Here is a 16188-nt window from a genome sequence, read left to right on the forward strand (position 1 = left end):
TTCATGCATTTAACAGTGGAAGTGTCGCTGCGACTCAGTAGTTACCTACCCCAAAGGCATATGGACAACATGACTAGCTTTGGGGGTGGTTATCTTAACCAGGTTATCTTAACCAGAAAGCAAGAGCAGGGAGATGGGAACAGCCACGCCCCAGGCCACAGCAGCCAGGTTCACCAGAGCTTACCTGGCAATGCCTTTGGTCCCTTTCCTCCCACAATCATTACCAAAATTAAGTGTCATAAAGCACTTGGCAGTATTATTTGACTGCACACATGCAAATTTGGCCCAGACCACATTAGCTAACAAAAGCTTCTAGAAACAAACCATTCCAAGGACTACTCTAACATTCTGAGAATATTAAGTACTAATATGTGACGTATTTTTCACATCTGAGAAACAAGTTTGTCTACAGAGCAGAAGGACCTTTTATTTTATGCGTTCCACACATATCATCCAAAACAATGCTGGTAGTTCTTCTCAAGGCTTGTCTTCAGAAGTTTAAAAAAGGAAAAAAAACACACTACATTTTTTGACCTTGCTCTATCTGTGCATGTTTTATCCATTTTGTTTACAGATAGTTTTATCTTCTGCTTCTCATTTGTGCAGCTCGGGGCTTCAGTCATCACAGGGAAGCCATTAAATCCAAGCAATGAACTTGTTTGAAACACAAAAATAACTGGAAAACATTACTGTAAAGGAAAATTGTCACGTTTGTTAAACTCATTTAAAAAAAGAATGACCTAAATAACAAACAGTATAAGTTAATGCATCAAAGCTAAAATGATGGACAGTCCTTTAACTTACACACCTTACAGATTTTCCTTAACTGCAACAAAAAAAGATGGAGTCCTTTGATATTAAGCAAAAGGCACATGAGAGGTAGGCATGTACCCTATACGACGCTTATCCATCACCTGCGGTTACAAGCTCCACGTCAGGATTTCCACTGCAACCACCCTGCAAGATTCCCAAGGTTTCCAGTGTCCCGGGACAGATTTTTCAGCAGACCTCAAAATCAAATTCAAATAAAAGCTACTTTTCTGGTGTTGCAATGAAGAAATTGAGTGCTACGCGTTTGGGCTACTAAAGGGACAAAAGGGACACAAACGTTGCCCATGACAGAGGAGCAAACCTGCGCTCCTGCCAGGCTGCTCCCAGAAACAGGCAGCGCAAGGGTGTGAGCTCTCCAAATACATTCGCTTCTTTTAGGTCCTTCATTCAGGTCATTCTGCTTCCCTGCACTCTTCTGGCATCAAAAGATACCGCCCATAGCAGTCAGGAGGTCTAGTAACTTCAGAAACCTTTGGGTAGGGCCTAAATGAACTCAAGTTACTTTTATTCTAGTTTTTAGTGGGCTTTAGTATTTCTTTTATCTTAAAGGTATACATTGATATCTACTTGACAAGAGTGTTAGTTTATCGCTTTTGAATCATCATATTTTTTCCTAAATTCCTGGTTCCCACATGCCCCTGGTTAATCATTTACCATAAATTTGCCACATGAGAATAGCACATACATAAAATCTCAAAAAAAAAGCAAACAATGTTGTATTTCTTACACAACACAAAACACTACAGAAATTCTGTTTTAGTTGTCTTCATTACAGAATTTCTCACCATATGTACATACACCAACTTACAGATAATTGACTACACTTTTTTCCCAGGAGCAAATGTATGTTCTTTAAAATAATGTAAGCAATATGAGAAAAGTTAGTAAAGAAGACTTAAAAGAACAGAATTCTTCAGCCATCTAAACCAGCAGGAACCCTGGCAATTCAACAGCACACTTCCAATTCACATAAATATGTTTCAGTATCCATAATGTGATTATTGAATGCAGCAATTTCTGCAAATCAGTTTCCTACACTTAGCCATTTTATAGCAGTTGAACATGAACCCAACAATGTTGATTGTTGGAATCAAAAAATACACTGCTCATACATGCTAATAATTTCTTCAGTATAAACAACAATTAGTTATTCTCTATTAGAACCCTAAATAGATTAGAGCTTAGAAACTCCTTTTTAGGAAGAGATGTCACAGGTAACTACAGCCAGTGGCTTAGGAAGTCCTCTGATTTGATTTTGGGCAGTATCAGAAAGAAAAAGGGTGCTCTGAGCTTACTCACAAAACATGAACTTACCTTCCCACAGGCTCTGCAATGATGCCTCCTTTTGGTGAATGTAAATCTGGCCTCGCATTTCATACAATTTGGAGCTTGAGAATCTGGAACCCAAACTGGAGCCACCTCACCCAAAGTCGTAAAAGGCTTTCTGGCTGGAGCTCCAAACTGACCAGCTCTGAGATCATTATCTGGACTATCTGGGGCTACTGCAAGGCACGAACTACTAGGGACTCCAGATTCATATTCTTCCAAATGTTCCCCATTAGTATCAGTAACAGAGGCATTTGAAGATGTTTCACCAGGAAACACATCTGCTGGGTCCCTTAACTGTGTCTTACCAAAGACATTTTTGTTTTTACTATTACCTCCACAATTTGGGGGAACAAGATCATTTTGTAAGTGGTCCGATAATGGCTTCGGAATCTGCAGTTTCAGATTTGTAGGTTGTTTAGGCCTCGCACCACCAAAAGGAACACTGACAGATTGCAGATTAGTCACTGGTTTTGGTGAAGTTTGCCCTTGCATGGATGAAACCTGACTACAAAGATTGTGTAAATAATTTTTCTTTATGTGGTCACCAGTGCTGTTTAAAATAAGCCCGCTCCCTTCTGTGGCCTCATTTCCTCTCTGTTCATAAACATTAGCGTAACATTCGGACTTGCTCTCCTCTATCTCCTTTTCCTCTGTTACTGAGTCTTCCTTGGAGGGTAAAGTCTTTGGAACATGAGCAACAACTGGGTTCTGCATTCCATAGGAATCACAACCATTAGACAGAGAGCTTGCTGCTGATGTAGCCATCACATCAGAGAGACTGGACCCTTCAAGCTCATCTAGACCAGTCCCTTTTAAGTCTATGCCTGCCTCCACCATCCCACCACCACCGTCTTTGCTATTACTACACGCCTCATCAGGTTGTTCCGTCTGCAAAAGTCTTTCATCCTCTCCCAGAGTTTGTTTATTATTCATCTCATTCAACTTTGTCGGTTCCCAGTTAGTCATCTCCTGAGATTCAGGGTAACACTCAGCCACGCTGACCAATTCCGTTGCGCCATGATTTTTATCACATTCATTGACTTTGCTTTCAGTGGCGTTAACATCCTCAGGGGCAAAATGTTCTGCAACACATTCCTTGTAATTGCCACTTCCAGCCACGTCAGGTTGACAAGTTTCAGTGAGTCCAGATAGCCTAGACTGTAGCTGTTGGGTTGTTTCCTCTTCTACGATTAAGCTTCCATTACTTGAACCAGAAGAAGAGTTTTTAGCGTCTAGATCCAATCTCTGAGGAATGGCTTTACTAGTAACATTTTCAACTGATAAACAATTTTCTTGCATTTTAACAGTACCATCAACGGGTCTCTGTAAGAGAGTCACTGCATTAATCTCTGCAGTTGTAGCTTCTGGAAACAGTGAATCTTTACTCATACTAAAGTCATCCTTTAATCGAGAGGAGGGACAAGCAACGGTCAGGCTTTCAGATGAAGCATTAATCAAATGACTTAGAGAGTCATCTTCAGTGCACAGCCTATTTACTTGCTCTTCTGTATCTATATCTTTCTCTGTGGATCCATTTACAGTAACACTAAACTGATCACTCTGTCGGTTTTCATTATCCAGTGTAAAGCTAATAGTGTCCATTAGGGACTGGCTGTTGTAATTTTTACAATCCAGCAAATCACCACTTTGTAGTGTTCTTCTGTCACAATTATGCATGACTGCCACCACTAGTACATTTTTCTCCTCTGGCAAGCAAGGTATATTTCCACATTTCTTTTCTCCTGTTTCCACAGTGTTACACTGATCATCCCGATTACTATTTCTTTTAATTAACTGATCATCTGCTGCTGCCTGATCATCAATCCACATGACTGGGGTCTCTGGGCTTACGCTAAAATCCTTTCCATTAGAACAGTGATCCTCTCCTGCTGTTGGTGTGGTCGCTGAATGAGACAAGGAGAAAGACTTTAATCTCTGCTGACATTCATTAGGAGTTGTAGCTTCATTCACATTGGCCACGGTTGGGTTAAACGACAGATGACGAGACGGTGGATCTAGAATCTGATTCCACTTTGCACCCAATAGTGTAGGTGAAACAGCAGCATCTGAAAAAGTGTTTAAATAAGAGAACTTACTGTTCTATTAAAGCTGCAGGTTCTATTAACTCTGCCACATCACGAGGCTCCCAATATAAACGTAGAGATGTTCAAATATGGGCACAACAGTACAACATATCTTCCATAACTAACATCCTTGACCAAACACTAGTAGTGAAATTCCATCATGTTTCTGGAACTCAAGAAGTTCAGACCGACACCAATTAGTATCAGGTTGAATTTGCACAAACAACTTTAAGCTATCGATTAATATACGCCAGACAGCTAGAAATGCCTGGAAAGATTCCCACTTCCCCAAAATGTCCAACTTCCTTGACAGCACAGAAGTAACAATTAGACTAAGCAAAAAATATAATACTTCAAATACGATAACTTTCATCATATGATTTATGTAACCTAATAAAACATTTCTATGCTTGAGTCTCCAAAACTGCAAAAGCAGCTTAAAATAAGTTTTGCCTGATTTGTTCAAAATAAATGATCAAAACATTGCCGCTAAGATCAAGCTTCACAAAACCTTTCTTTAAAAAGGGTATGGAAGATTTTCTATTAAAAGAGAAATTTTTTAAAAGTAAACAAGATGAACAGAAACAGAAGAGAATACTATTAACAAATACTGAAGACACACCATGCAAAATTAACAGATTTTTTTGCAAGTTCTGGGATTAATTGGCAACTCAAAACCAAAAAGGGTATCACAGATCTCTCCTTCTTCAATTGTGTTCTGTGTAGAATACATCTAATATGCATTTATGATCTTGTTCAAAATGACTCACCTTCGTTTTGCTCAAATTCATCTAAAACCTTATCGAGGTTATATGCCTCTGCTTGGAAATAGTTCTCCATTTGTCAGGGAAAGGCCACCAGATTCCTGCCTGAACCTGCCAGAGAACAAATTGCAATCAGATATTTAACCTTCAGTCAGCAGTGTTCCACTACCTATTGCCCTGATTTAATGGGAAAATATGTCCTTTGCAAATCAAATTTTACATACATTACATGCATAAATCCAAAGTATTTTCTAGGAATAAAAATTATTTGTGTGCTTAAACTTTGTCACTTCAGATTAACAACCTCCCCAAACTTGCTTTGGATTTTACTACCTCCCATCTCCAAAGGTTTTTTTTAAGACCATAGTGTTTGCAAACACTTGCAAAACAATGACTTTTTTAAAATCCTGCCACACACAAATAAAAAAGTAAACGTGTTGATGTTACTCAGGTGTCTGCAGCAACAACATTTGAAGAACACAGATTCATTTTTACATGTTGGCTATCACAGCAAGGTATCCTCATCAGATGAATAAAAGAATACTAAGCAAACTGAGTTTGCAAATCCATGCCAGTTCAAAATAGAATGTATTTTACACCACAGAACTTATAAACCAATATAACAACATGCACATCTGTCCCTATGCTTAATGCACTTTCCATTTAGTATGGCAGATCTTTTTGAGAGGTCAAAATAAAAGGATTTTTTTTCAGGATTTGGGAGAAAGTTATATACAGGCTGCACATCAAATTGCATTCTGCAATTTGGAAATTCCCTGACTGCTTAGAAACTTCTCTTCAGGGCAACGTAACAAAAGAAAGTCACATAGTTCTTTCTCATGCACTGTTTGCTGAGGATCTGTAAAATGCAACCTATAAAGGAAACCATTTTTCTCATATGTCAAGCTTTTTTTTTCACTACATACGAGTGCAATTTTTGTTATTATTTAGATGACTGTGATTTGTTCCCCTCACAATAAACAGGGAGAGAGGAAAGAGGAAGAGTTTTCACCAGCAGGTACCAAAGTAGCATCGCTGTAAACAGGTGAGCAAAGATCCGTTTAACAACAATGCACAGAACAACGTCAACCCCAGTCACGTGCTGTTACCTCCTTATCAATGTCTCTCTGGGCATTTGAAGGCATTGCCTCAACTTCTGACGTTCAGGGAAAACACCGACCTCCACCTGAACATTTAACTAGTACTGTCACCCAAGCCAGCAACAGCGTTTAATATATTTCAAAACCCAAATGATGACAGCACTGCAGCACCATCATCTACGTGGCACTGACACATTAATGAGTTTAACCATCAGGATCACCATAATGGTAAAAGCAAAACCACCCTAACACCCCTTGGAAAATAACAGTCTAGAGAACCCAAAGCCAACCAACAATCTGAAGATCCAGCTTTCGGTTCTGTGCTACCACCAATTAGCTCGTGTGGCTTTTAACATGTTGTTGAAACTCAGTGCTTCTGATTTTTTAATGTACATTAGGCTAGCAGTATTGTGTCACTTCTCATTACCCAGAGATGCTTCAAAGATTCATACTTGTGAAAGTCGTTAAAGCACTTAATGGGTGTTACTTGAATTGTGCTAGCACTTAAAATGCCTGCTTTAATAATCCTTGTTTCCCTGAGAGGCAGGCGCTGGGAATCTAGCAAAATGCACAGAAATAAATAGTCTCATTGAAAGATAATGCTTTCAGGCTAGAAAGGATGATGACAAGAGAGAAATGGAAGAAAAAAAAAAATCAAAACCACAACCACCAACCCAGCCCTAAGTCATTAAATACTTTTCTACAGCTTCACGTACGAAATAACATTTTCGCCCGAACAGCAGGAACATGGTCTTCTTGCTCCAGAGGCTTGTAGCAACAGGACACCCTGTTTTGGTTTTTATAAACATTTGCTACCAGTGAAGACATTTGCACTGAGAAATGTGTGCCATAACCTATATACCACAAAGAGAGACCTTGATGTGATCTGTTCTCTGAACATCACCCAAACTGGCCTGCTTCTCTTCAGAGCTGGTTCCCAACATTGTGCAATCAGGGAATGGAGGAGGAGCGGGTGAGAAGCCTGTTCTGCAGTGTCAGACCTGTCAGCCAGACTCCAGCTCAACTGCAAATCTGCTCTTTTACACCAGAGATCCAACAGACACGAGAAACATGGCAGAGGAAGTTTCCAATATAAAACTGTATTTTACTGTAACATTGCCTCCATAGTACCTGGTACCAGTTCTATTTCAATTACTACAACATTAAATACAGTTTTATATTTATCGTGGTCAACAGCTATGATTAGGTTATTGGTACGAAAAGATCATGCATTAAAATATCATAAAACGCAGAGTGTCAGGTTTTAAGGTTGACCTCAAATTTGACACATGGAGTTTTTAAAAGATGATCATGTTACAACATAACATGCTGTTTAATACAATCAGATTAAATCATGTTTTAAAAATACATGCAAAAGCCAATTTTAAAGAAAATCAGTGTAACAGCAACTTAGAAAATGCAATATGCATCACCCAAAAGAAAATACCATTTTGCAAAGAAATTCAGATATAAACTAGACTTATTGCTTTACAAACTCTCAGATCTGTCCTCTTCTCTGGGATTTTAGATTAAGTTCTCCTGCAAGGAAAATAGATGACTGGCCATATAATTCACTGTACACAGATGCAGAGATTATAACACAAGTAATAGAAAACCTGGCCACCTTGAACAAAAGTTGTATTTCAAAAGTCTAAAAAAGCTCAATATTTTACATTCTCCCCCAAAAGCAGGTTCAGACCTCAAACTGTGACAATATATTCTTTGATCCCTTAGGTACCTACTGTAGCTCCACAACCTGCCCACCAAGTCATTGTATGAAAAAAATCTTTCATATAATTTTAACTGAAATAACTACATTCACTATACACATTTCAAGTAAACCAAAATAATTTTTAAAAGCAGATGCTTCTCCTTAGACATACAAATACTATAAACTGCAAGAGTTTGGAGGTTCTTTTGCACCCTTCCCTTCATTTCAACACTTTAATAGGAAGCAACTTTACCTGCTCAGTAAATATCAAAGGTCGAAAAGTTGACTAGAATTTCTCCCAATGAATATTTTGCTTGATTTTTTTTCCATTCAGAGTTCTAAACATCAATCAAAACTAACTCACTATAGTCTAACTGTTTTGTCCAAACACCATATAATTTCACATCCATTTATAAGGTATTTAATTTACATTATAATGATAACATTCCAGTCTAGCAAACAATCAATGAAGTCCTACTGCTAAGGTCAATGATGCAAAGAGCATCTGTCAGTGAAGCTGCCAGACTGAAAAAGTGTCATATGAAATATTTGTGCTCAGGAGTTAAACCGTGACGCTGTCTGAAGGCACCGCACTCAGATTTCCATGCATTTTTACAGAGAAAAAGGGTATCCAGTCAAGGCATTCACTAGGACATAAACACAAACTCTGCAATACGGGTGGCCCCAAAGAAATAGGCTACATGCATTGATGATTTTTTTTTGTTCTGTTTTGCTTATTTTAGAGAAGATAATGATTACCGACAAGGAGGCTGATGGGGAAGGAAAATGATGCTGATCATATAGTTGCTGAAAACATGGTTTTAAGTAACTCATTTTGATTCTGTGTAACTTTCAAACATTTAGAAAAATTCAGGGCTGACCACTCATACAGCTTCAAAACCTGAGTGAAAGCCTGACAAAATTTCTTCAGAACTAACTCAAATTTATGCACACTGGAGTAAGCAGAATAGAAGCCACACTTGCTCCTAACATTTCCTAAATTTAGTCCTGTATTAGTTGCTTTTTCATTGTCATACAAATTAGGAACAAGATATACCTAACCACAGGAAGCAGTGTTAGAAATTCACCATAAATACAATAACTTTTATTGACTTTTAAATTTTATATGAAGTGTGATTCTATAACGTTAGAAAAATACAAATTTTCAGACATAGGAGACCACATGCTTAACAATAGCAAGAGCATATAAAGAAGATTTATAATTTTATTCCCACTCCCTTACAATCCCAATGTGGTTAATACTTTATAGCATCTCTGTGAAATTATCTTATTATAACATCTATATTATTTGATATTAAATATCTAATATTTGTGAGTTTAAATTTGGTCCAATGTGACAGAGGGATTTTTTCTGTATTTTTAAAAATTCTAAGTAGAGAGAGCTACGTGTAAACAAATATATGCAACCATATGAATTCTGAAGCTCAAATACTGGTGCACAAACATGCAATGAGCCAAAATCCAGACTGACGGATGCTCATAGTCCAAACTGAAGAGAGAAAAGAGCTTTTATATCATTATTGTTATTTCACTTACTGATGTACCAGGATAAATGGAGAATCTTTTATTTTTAAACTCACAGTCACTAAGCTGACAGCCACTCTGAATGAGATCTCATTGTCTATGCAAGTAGGTGTTTCTCAGAAAAGGTCAGCTGCAAATCTTCAGGTTTAATGTCTAAAATTATTATTATTATTACATAAAAGAACAGAACCCTCAATGCTTTTCCAGAAGTTTCTGTCCAAGGGCAAAACACACTGCCAAATCCATAAAAGTCCTTCCTGCCCTCTTCCTGACAGAAAAGGACAAGTACTCATGTTCCTAACAATGCTTCTTGACCAATACATTGTCAGCAACTCATATTTTTGCCAGTTTAAGATCTAATACTTTCAACTCTGCACAGCCAGCAACTCAAGATGAAAACAGAAAATACAAAATGCTCTAATATGGCAAGCTATAACAACTGGGTAGCTACTTTCCCCATAATTTAAAATTGCATTTTATTTTTAATATTTTTATGAAATATCCAATATAAATAAAAATAAATATATTCCTTTATGGGTCTTTGGAAACTTTTGATTGTAATTCATAGGTATCACTATAAAAGTTTGGAACACTTTTAGAATTATTATATTCTAGTCCACAAAGGTCGAAATGGTATTTTCAAAGGATCCTTGATAATTGTGAAACTCTTTGGTATTGCTCGACTATTCCAAGCCATAGCGTGGAGAGAAGCTGACGAGCAAACACACAACTTGAACTCTGGAACACTGAGAAGAAAAACATGAGCAAGTCAGGAAGAAATTTAAATGGCAAGTTTAGCTGTATGCTGCCAAAAAGGAGACACTTCCTAAATTAATATATATTGCGATGAAAAATATGAAGAGGATACTGTGCCAGTGCAGTGCAAGGAAAAGAAGATGTACATCACCAATCCAGTGAAAAGCATAAAGTGGTTTTTCAAAAATGCAATCCTCCATGCAAAGATGTGGCAGAAAAGACTAATTATATGAAGAAGAAGGTTAAAAAAAGAAAGGAGGGGAGGCATTTTTTTTTTTAATTCTCTATGCAAAAAAAACCCAACCAACCAACCAAACAAAAAACAAAACAAAACAAACAAAAAAAAAAAAAAAAAAAAAAACACACAATGGCTACCATCCACTGGTACAATAAGTTCAGAACCCAAGAGCAGTTGTTACCCACTGCAGAGTCATCTCCTGTCTTTCATGGCAAAAAACTAATGAAAACATTCAGCCTTTCACAATCAGATTATTTTCAGGCTCCTGTTGGATCACAGATCATGTGTAATTGAGAAACTCTGTGTTTTACTTATCAATTTCTTCATAGAACAGCATGGACATCTTCATCTCTAAAATTTAAGTTGTTACATTCTACCAAGTTTACATGCTTTACTTTCCCCTAATGTCTAAAAATAAAGGTGCATGTACCAGAATGTCTGTGCCATGTGTGTCCAGAATTACTATCCTAGTCATCATCGCATTTAGACATCAGACAAACTTTAACTGATTAGTGGGGAGGGAAGGAGACAGAAGTAAAGGGCAGAAAAACCTTCCTTACAATTAGATTATATTCTGAACAGGCTTAACCCTGGAGACTGCCTCACAATACAGCTCAGATATCCCACATGCCAGCTTCTGCTTGGGAAAAGAGCTGTACAAAGAGATAAGCCTTGTGTGATACCCACAAAGTGGTGAGACTAATATTTGGTTTGGTCTCTACAATAAGGAATTACATAACCCATGATCTTCTGCACTGCACATCCTAAATTACCCTCAAGATGTTTTCACCACTGGAACTGACAGCCTGAAGTCTTTAACATTTTCTTGACTCTAACAGTGGATGACCGGCACAAAATCACATTAAAACGCTGTAATAAAAAATGCACCATAAGGAAACAATACTAACATACAACTATTAGCCTCATAGCAAAGGCCTAAAAATCAAACAGTATGTAAAGAACCAGAATAAGATCTCAGGACTTTCTGTCATGCTGTCCTGTGTAGACTTCTCCTTCAATACGAAACAGTGAACATACACATTTCAGTAAACTCTTACTAAACAAAATACTCAAGTAGTTTATTATAGTCCTCACCAAAAATATAGATGAAAGACTCCCAAGATGAAAGTCACAAGGGGCATGAACAAACAGAAACCAAACATTGCTCGTTCATCCTGATAAAAATTAGATGTCCAGAAAATGTCATTTTCCCACAGCATGACAACATGGAATTACATATCAACTAGACAATTTATTAGATCTAGTGCTCTTGAGAACTTCCTTCCCACATATTCTTCCAGTTCCCTTTAGTGATCTTGGTTGTTATTTGCCCCGGGAGGAAGAAGTCAAGTACCTTTGCTGTAATAAACAGCTTGTTCAGCGAGCTCAGCAATCGCTGTATTTTTAACTGATGAGATCTGCCTACAGCACAGACTGGAAGAAAGATTTTGCCCACTTCCCCTCTCCCCCAAACAAAATAAGACATATCATTGCTCTAAAACAAGGCAATTACTCTCAATAATAACCAAAACAACATGCTAAAAATACTCCATCATCTTCTATAGAAGAGATATATCCATATATAGAGGCGTATGTATATAAACATATATCCATAAGCATACATAAAAATATGTGCATTTCAAGTACATACCCCTGAATGTTTATATTCTAAAGCAGAACTTGCCTCTTACCTTTTTCTCTTATATATATGTTAAGAAACGAATGACCCTGTGCCTACTCATGATGACTGCAGCACAACCAGCCAGTTCTGCTGAATCAGTGTGTTCTGCTTGATCCTAGGAAGAAAATATAAACATGTATTTTATGATTGGTAATTCTGCCACAAACCATGTTTTCGTAATGCATGACTGCAGCTCGCACAGGCACATTTGGCAAACACTGCAACCCTTCAAATTATTTGGATTACATCTGCAGCTTTAAATTCAGGGATCTATGCACTATGCCACTATTGCACTGCAATGTTCTGGTGAAAAAAGCTGCAAATAAAAAACACATTGCTACCTACCCACTATTATTCTTCATTTAACTGTAAACCCAGAGAGTGAGGCAGCAACTCCTGCTGTCCTTGTATTCCTGATGACCTTGACTGTAACTCTCAATTTATAAAACTAGCCTCTGAAGTTAATTATATTAGACTACAATAGGCCTTCCAAAAATAAAGAGCTGGTAGCTTTGATAATCAACAAAAATTCACAGCCCTCTGAATTCTTTAAACTGTATTCATCAGCTTCCCACTGATTTTGTTACAGCTGAACTGGGTTTGTCTTCAAATTATTCCCCCTACAATCTGAGGCTCCCTTCATTTCCTAAAGGCTCCTTCTCTCAAATACCACAGTGGCATCAACCTTCAACAGCAGGGAGAACTAAACAAAACAAAACGTAAAAAAGAGTCTTCAGAAGAAACTATCTTGTCCTTCTGACTACAGCATTTCTGTGGGCCAGGTGCTCATTTTCACAGGCTGTATCCTAACAGTCAACATAGCTCAGAAATCCAACACAGCCAGGAGCAAAGAGTCAAGACTAATTTATGACAAACAGTGGAACAAGAACAACGAGTGGGATATGTTAAATTCATGTTTTAAGGTTTGCTGGTGCTGGTATTTCACCTGTTAGGTACTTGAAATATTTACTAGTGCTCTGATGAAGCAGAAGTATGTGTTACAAAAAAACCAACCAACCAACCAACCAACCAAAAAACAACAACAAACCTCCAGCAAAATGAAGAGAGCTAAAAAAAAAAAATCACTTTTCCGTGCATGAAAGCAACATTCAGCGTTACACTACAATTTTCTCAGGGTTGTTTATTATTCTTTTCAGAAATAAGCTACGGTAATAATTCCAGGAAACTAATAAACCAAACAGTAGCACTCTCAGTAGTACTAAGAGTGTAGTATTTAGTAGTACTTTGCAAACTCAGAATAAAATCCCACAGCTTTGTATGCCAACAGAGCTGTTCCTGTATGCAAGTAAAACTTCTGATGCCGTGTATATTTCTACCTCTGCACGCTAAGATGAATTTTGGATATTTTGAAAATAGCAGAAATTATTATATTACAAAGTTCTTCCAATAGGCTTCATACACATACAAAAATGGAGGGGAATTTATGAGCTGTTTCAAAGGGATGTGAAGTCCATGTGGCAGTGGGGCAAGGTTGTCTGTACCACCATCACCTCCCTTTCCGGCCTGCAGGTGGAGGAAAATTGCTCCGTTTTCATGACCTCTTTGAAAAGGTGGATCAATCACTGACAATTCTGTTTGTGATCTGTGACAAGGCCTGTCAACTGCATCATGAACATCAAACACATTTCGCATGAACTGGCCAGTCAGACATTAACCACAAAGTTCAATCTTTACCAAACAGAAATGGATCAGACCCAGCAACCCACAGCTGAACCGTGCTGTGCTGTCACCAGCACTCGGATCCAATGAGTATTCCAGGCAGGTGATATTCAGGACAACAGCACAGCTTTATTATTTTTGGTTTTTCTGATCCACTTTCCTTGTTCCATTCTTCCCAAGTAAGAACTTTTTTGTCCATAACTATCCAACACAGAAGAACACAGATCCAATCAGTCACTACCAGACTCCAAAGAAAGCTTTGAAAAGAAACTACCTGAAGGTCCTCAAGCTTTTGTTTACAATTCAACATTTACTCTTGGCAGCTGTTTCCCCTTACAAAGATCAATGCAAAAAGTCAAAGCATGCTTACAGATATGAATAATATATTTAAACAAAAAGCAATTTTAAAAAAGCAAATTATAAGGTTGGGATTTCCTGAAAGAAATGAACAAGTTGACAACAGAGCCAAATTCTTTTTCCAGTAAGAAGTTAATGTAAAAGAACTATACTAAAACAAAAATCAAGGACAAAGAGAATAACTACAAAAGAGAGCCAAGAATATTCACAACAATGTACAACCTAGTGATTATTAGGTTTTTCACAAATCATACACACGGGTTCCAACACTCTTGGAAAAAACACATCCATTTCCACCTAAAAATTATGTGCCTACTGAGACCTAAGATCAATAAAAAAGAAAGAGGCCCAATGCCTCTGCTGTTCCAGTTTCCTTACTTTGAGCATTTCACAGTTTCTTCTCTCTTTGGGTGATGCTTGGCTGAACTCCTGTGTCTCCTGCCCTACGGTGGGATCACTCGGGTGCTGCTCTGGTTCTACCCTACGGGTCTGATTTCCCTCAGGAGCTCCAAGAGGGCGACTGCCAATTACTGCAAAAGCAAAACAGACACTGAAGGGAAATTTGACAAGCAGAGATGTGCCCAGAATAGAGGATGAAGAATAGAAGGAGCTCTAAAAATATTAAATTAGAAATCATCCTCCACAAAACAAATAACGTTTAAAATGTTTACAACATCAAACTGAAGTAGTCTGAACTAGCACAAATTGGAATCATTTATAATAAATGGAAAGATACTGGAAAAGAAGCAATTTTGATACTATGTTAAAAAATGCGGAAAAAGCTCAAAGCATGAAGAGATGCTAAAAAACACTTCCATCTACTGGCAAGGATCCAACTCTTAACTACGCTACAGCTCCTCTATAATGTGCTACCAGTGAGAAGATGTTTTTGAGTAGGCAGAAATACATTTGCAGCCATTTTAAGGCACATTATTATTGCTAGATTAGTTGAACTGGACATTATCTTAAATGCAAACCCAGATTTCAACACTGGTATCTTGACTTCCTTGCTTGTCTATGCTCTGGAACTATCGGATGGGAGATTCAGAGAGACCACAGACAGCAGACGTGTTCAGGTCCTGACTTTGCAAGAATAAAACCTACAACAAGACATACTGCAGCAGGGGGGTACATTAACAGGAAAACAGTGTGCTTAAGAGAGGAAAGAGGGAGCAAGTTTCAGGATATATATCAGTTATACAATATTAATTATTTTATCTGATCAGCTCATCTGGAAGTTAAATCTTCACAGTTGAAAAGGCAGGGGTTCTTCACTCAAGTGATGAAGCACATGGAATAATGGTAATTTACCACGTGCCAAACAATTTTGTCACTTCATAACAGTTCCTTGTTGGCCTCCCTCAAATGAAGCAGCAACCTTCAGTCAAGTTTCAAATGAAGATGTCTTTGTATTATTTTTTAAGAATTAATGTCACGTAGAAAGACTAAATACTATGCAAAGGCAGTTCTCCAGACCTGTCTCAGGATACACTGCCACAACAGCATCCACATTCTATTAATATATATATATTATATATATAATATATACTAATATATTATATATATTAATACGTTAATATGTGGCCAGCAGATGTCCACAGTACCTGAATGAAAGCAAACCTCGTTCTCCATTGCCATTACCCTTCCTGAACGCCACACTGACTCTCAAACAGCTATTCATTCTGTACGCCGTATGGAGCTCTTTTTACCTAGTATGTGCCAAATAAAAGGAAGGGTGGGAGTTATAAAATGGTTGTGACACAGCAGTAGCAATATCTGTGTCACACACATTAAGATGTTTGCAATGGCAAGGATTTTGGATTAGGCTCCAAACTGAACATTTCAACATGAATTGTCCTATTAATAAATTAAACTAGCAGACATCCAACGGGACCAGAAAAAAAAAAAAGTCTTTAAAATTCTCATTTATTAAAGGAGACTCAGCAAATAACAACAGCATTTTTCAAAAACATCTTGTCTAAGAAAAAGTTCAGGATTAGAAAATCACACTAAAACTTGCCATAAATCCATTTAATAAGAAATACTAAAAGCAACAGCAAGAGATGAAATGTATCAAACATAAACAAGATACAGTCACTGCTGATCCTTTTC

At 37.6% G+C, this 16188-nt stretch overlaps 1 protein-coding gene across 4 annotated transcripts in view; it reads right to left on the reverse strand.

The window, feature by feature from the left end:
- ZFYVE9 (zinc finger FYVE-type containing 9) overlaps positions 1-16188 on the reverse strand; it is a 59621-nt gene that overhangs the window by 30295 nt on the left and 13138 nt on the right. For 2 of the 4 annotated variants that reach the window (XM_071810235.1, XM_065842789.2), the window contains exons 2-4: positions 12050-12154; positions 5015-5119; positions 2146-4226 (exon numbers count right to left, since the gene is read on the reverse strand). In XM_071810235.1, the coding sequence (XP_071666336.1) occupies positions 2146-4226; positions 5015-5084 (2151 nt within the window). In that variant the 5' untranslated portion in view covers positions 5085-5119; positions 12050-12154. Of the gene's footprint in view, positions 1-2145; positions 4227-5014; positions 5120-12049; positions 12155-14454; positions 14607-16188 lie in introns of all 4 variants that reach the window. The other 2 variants (XM_065842790.2, XM_065842791.2) reach the window with 2 other exon arrangements.

The sequence above is a fragment of the Patagioenas fasciata genome, chromosome 6 (genome assembly GCF_037038585.1).
Source record: "Patagioenas fasciata isolate bPatFas1 chromosome 6, bPatFas1.hap1, whole genome shotgun sequence".
In the NCBI taxonomy this organism is placed as follows: Eukaryota; Metazoa; Chordata; class Aves; order Columbiformes; family Columbidae; genus Patagioenas; species Patagioenas fasciata.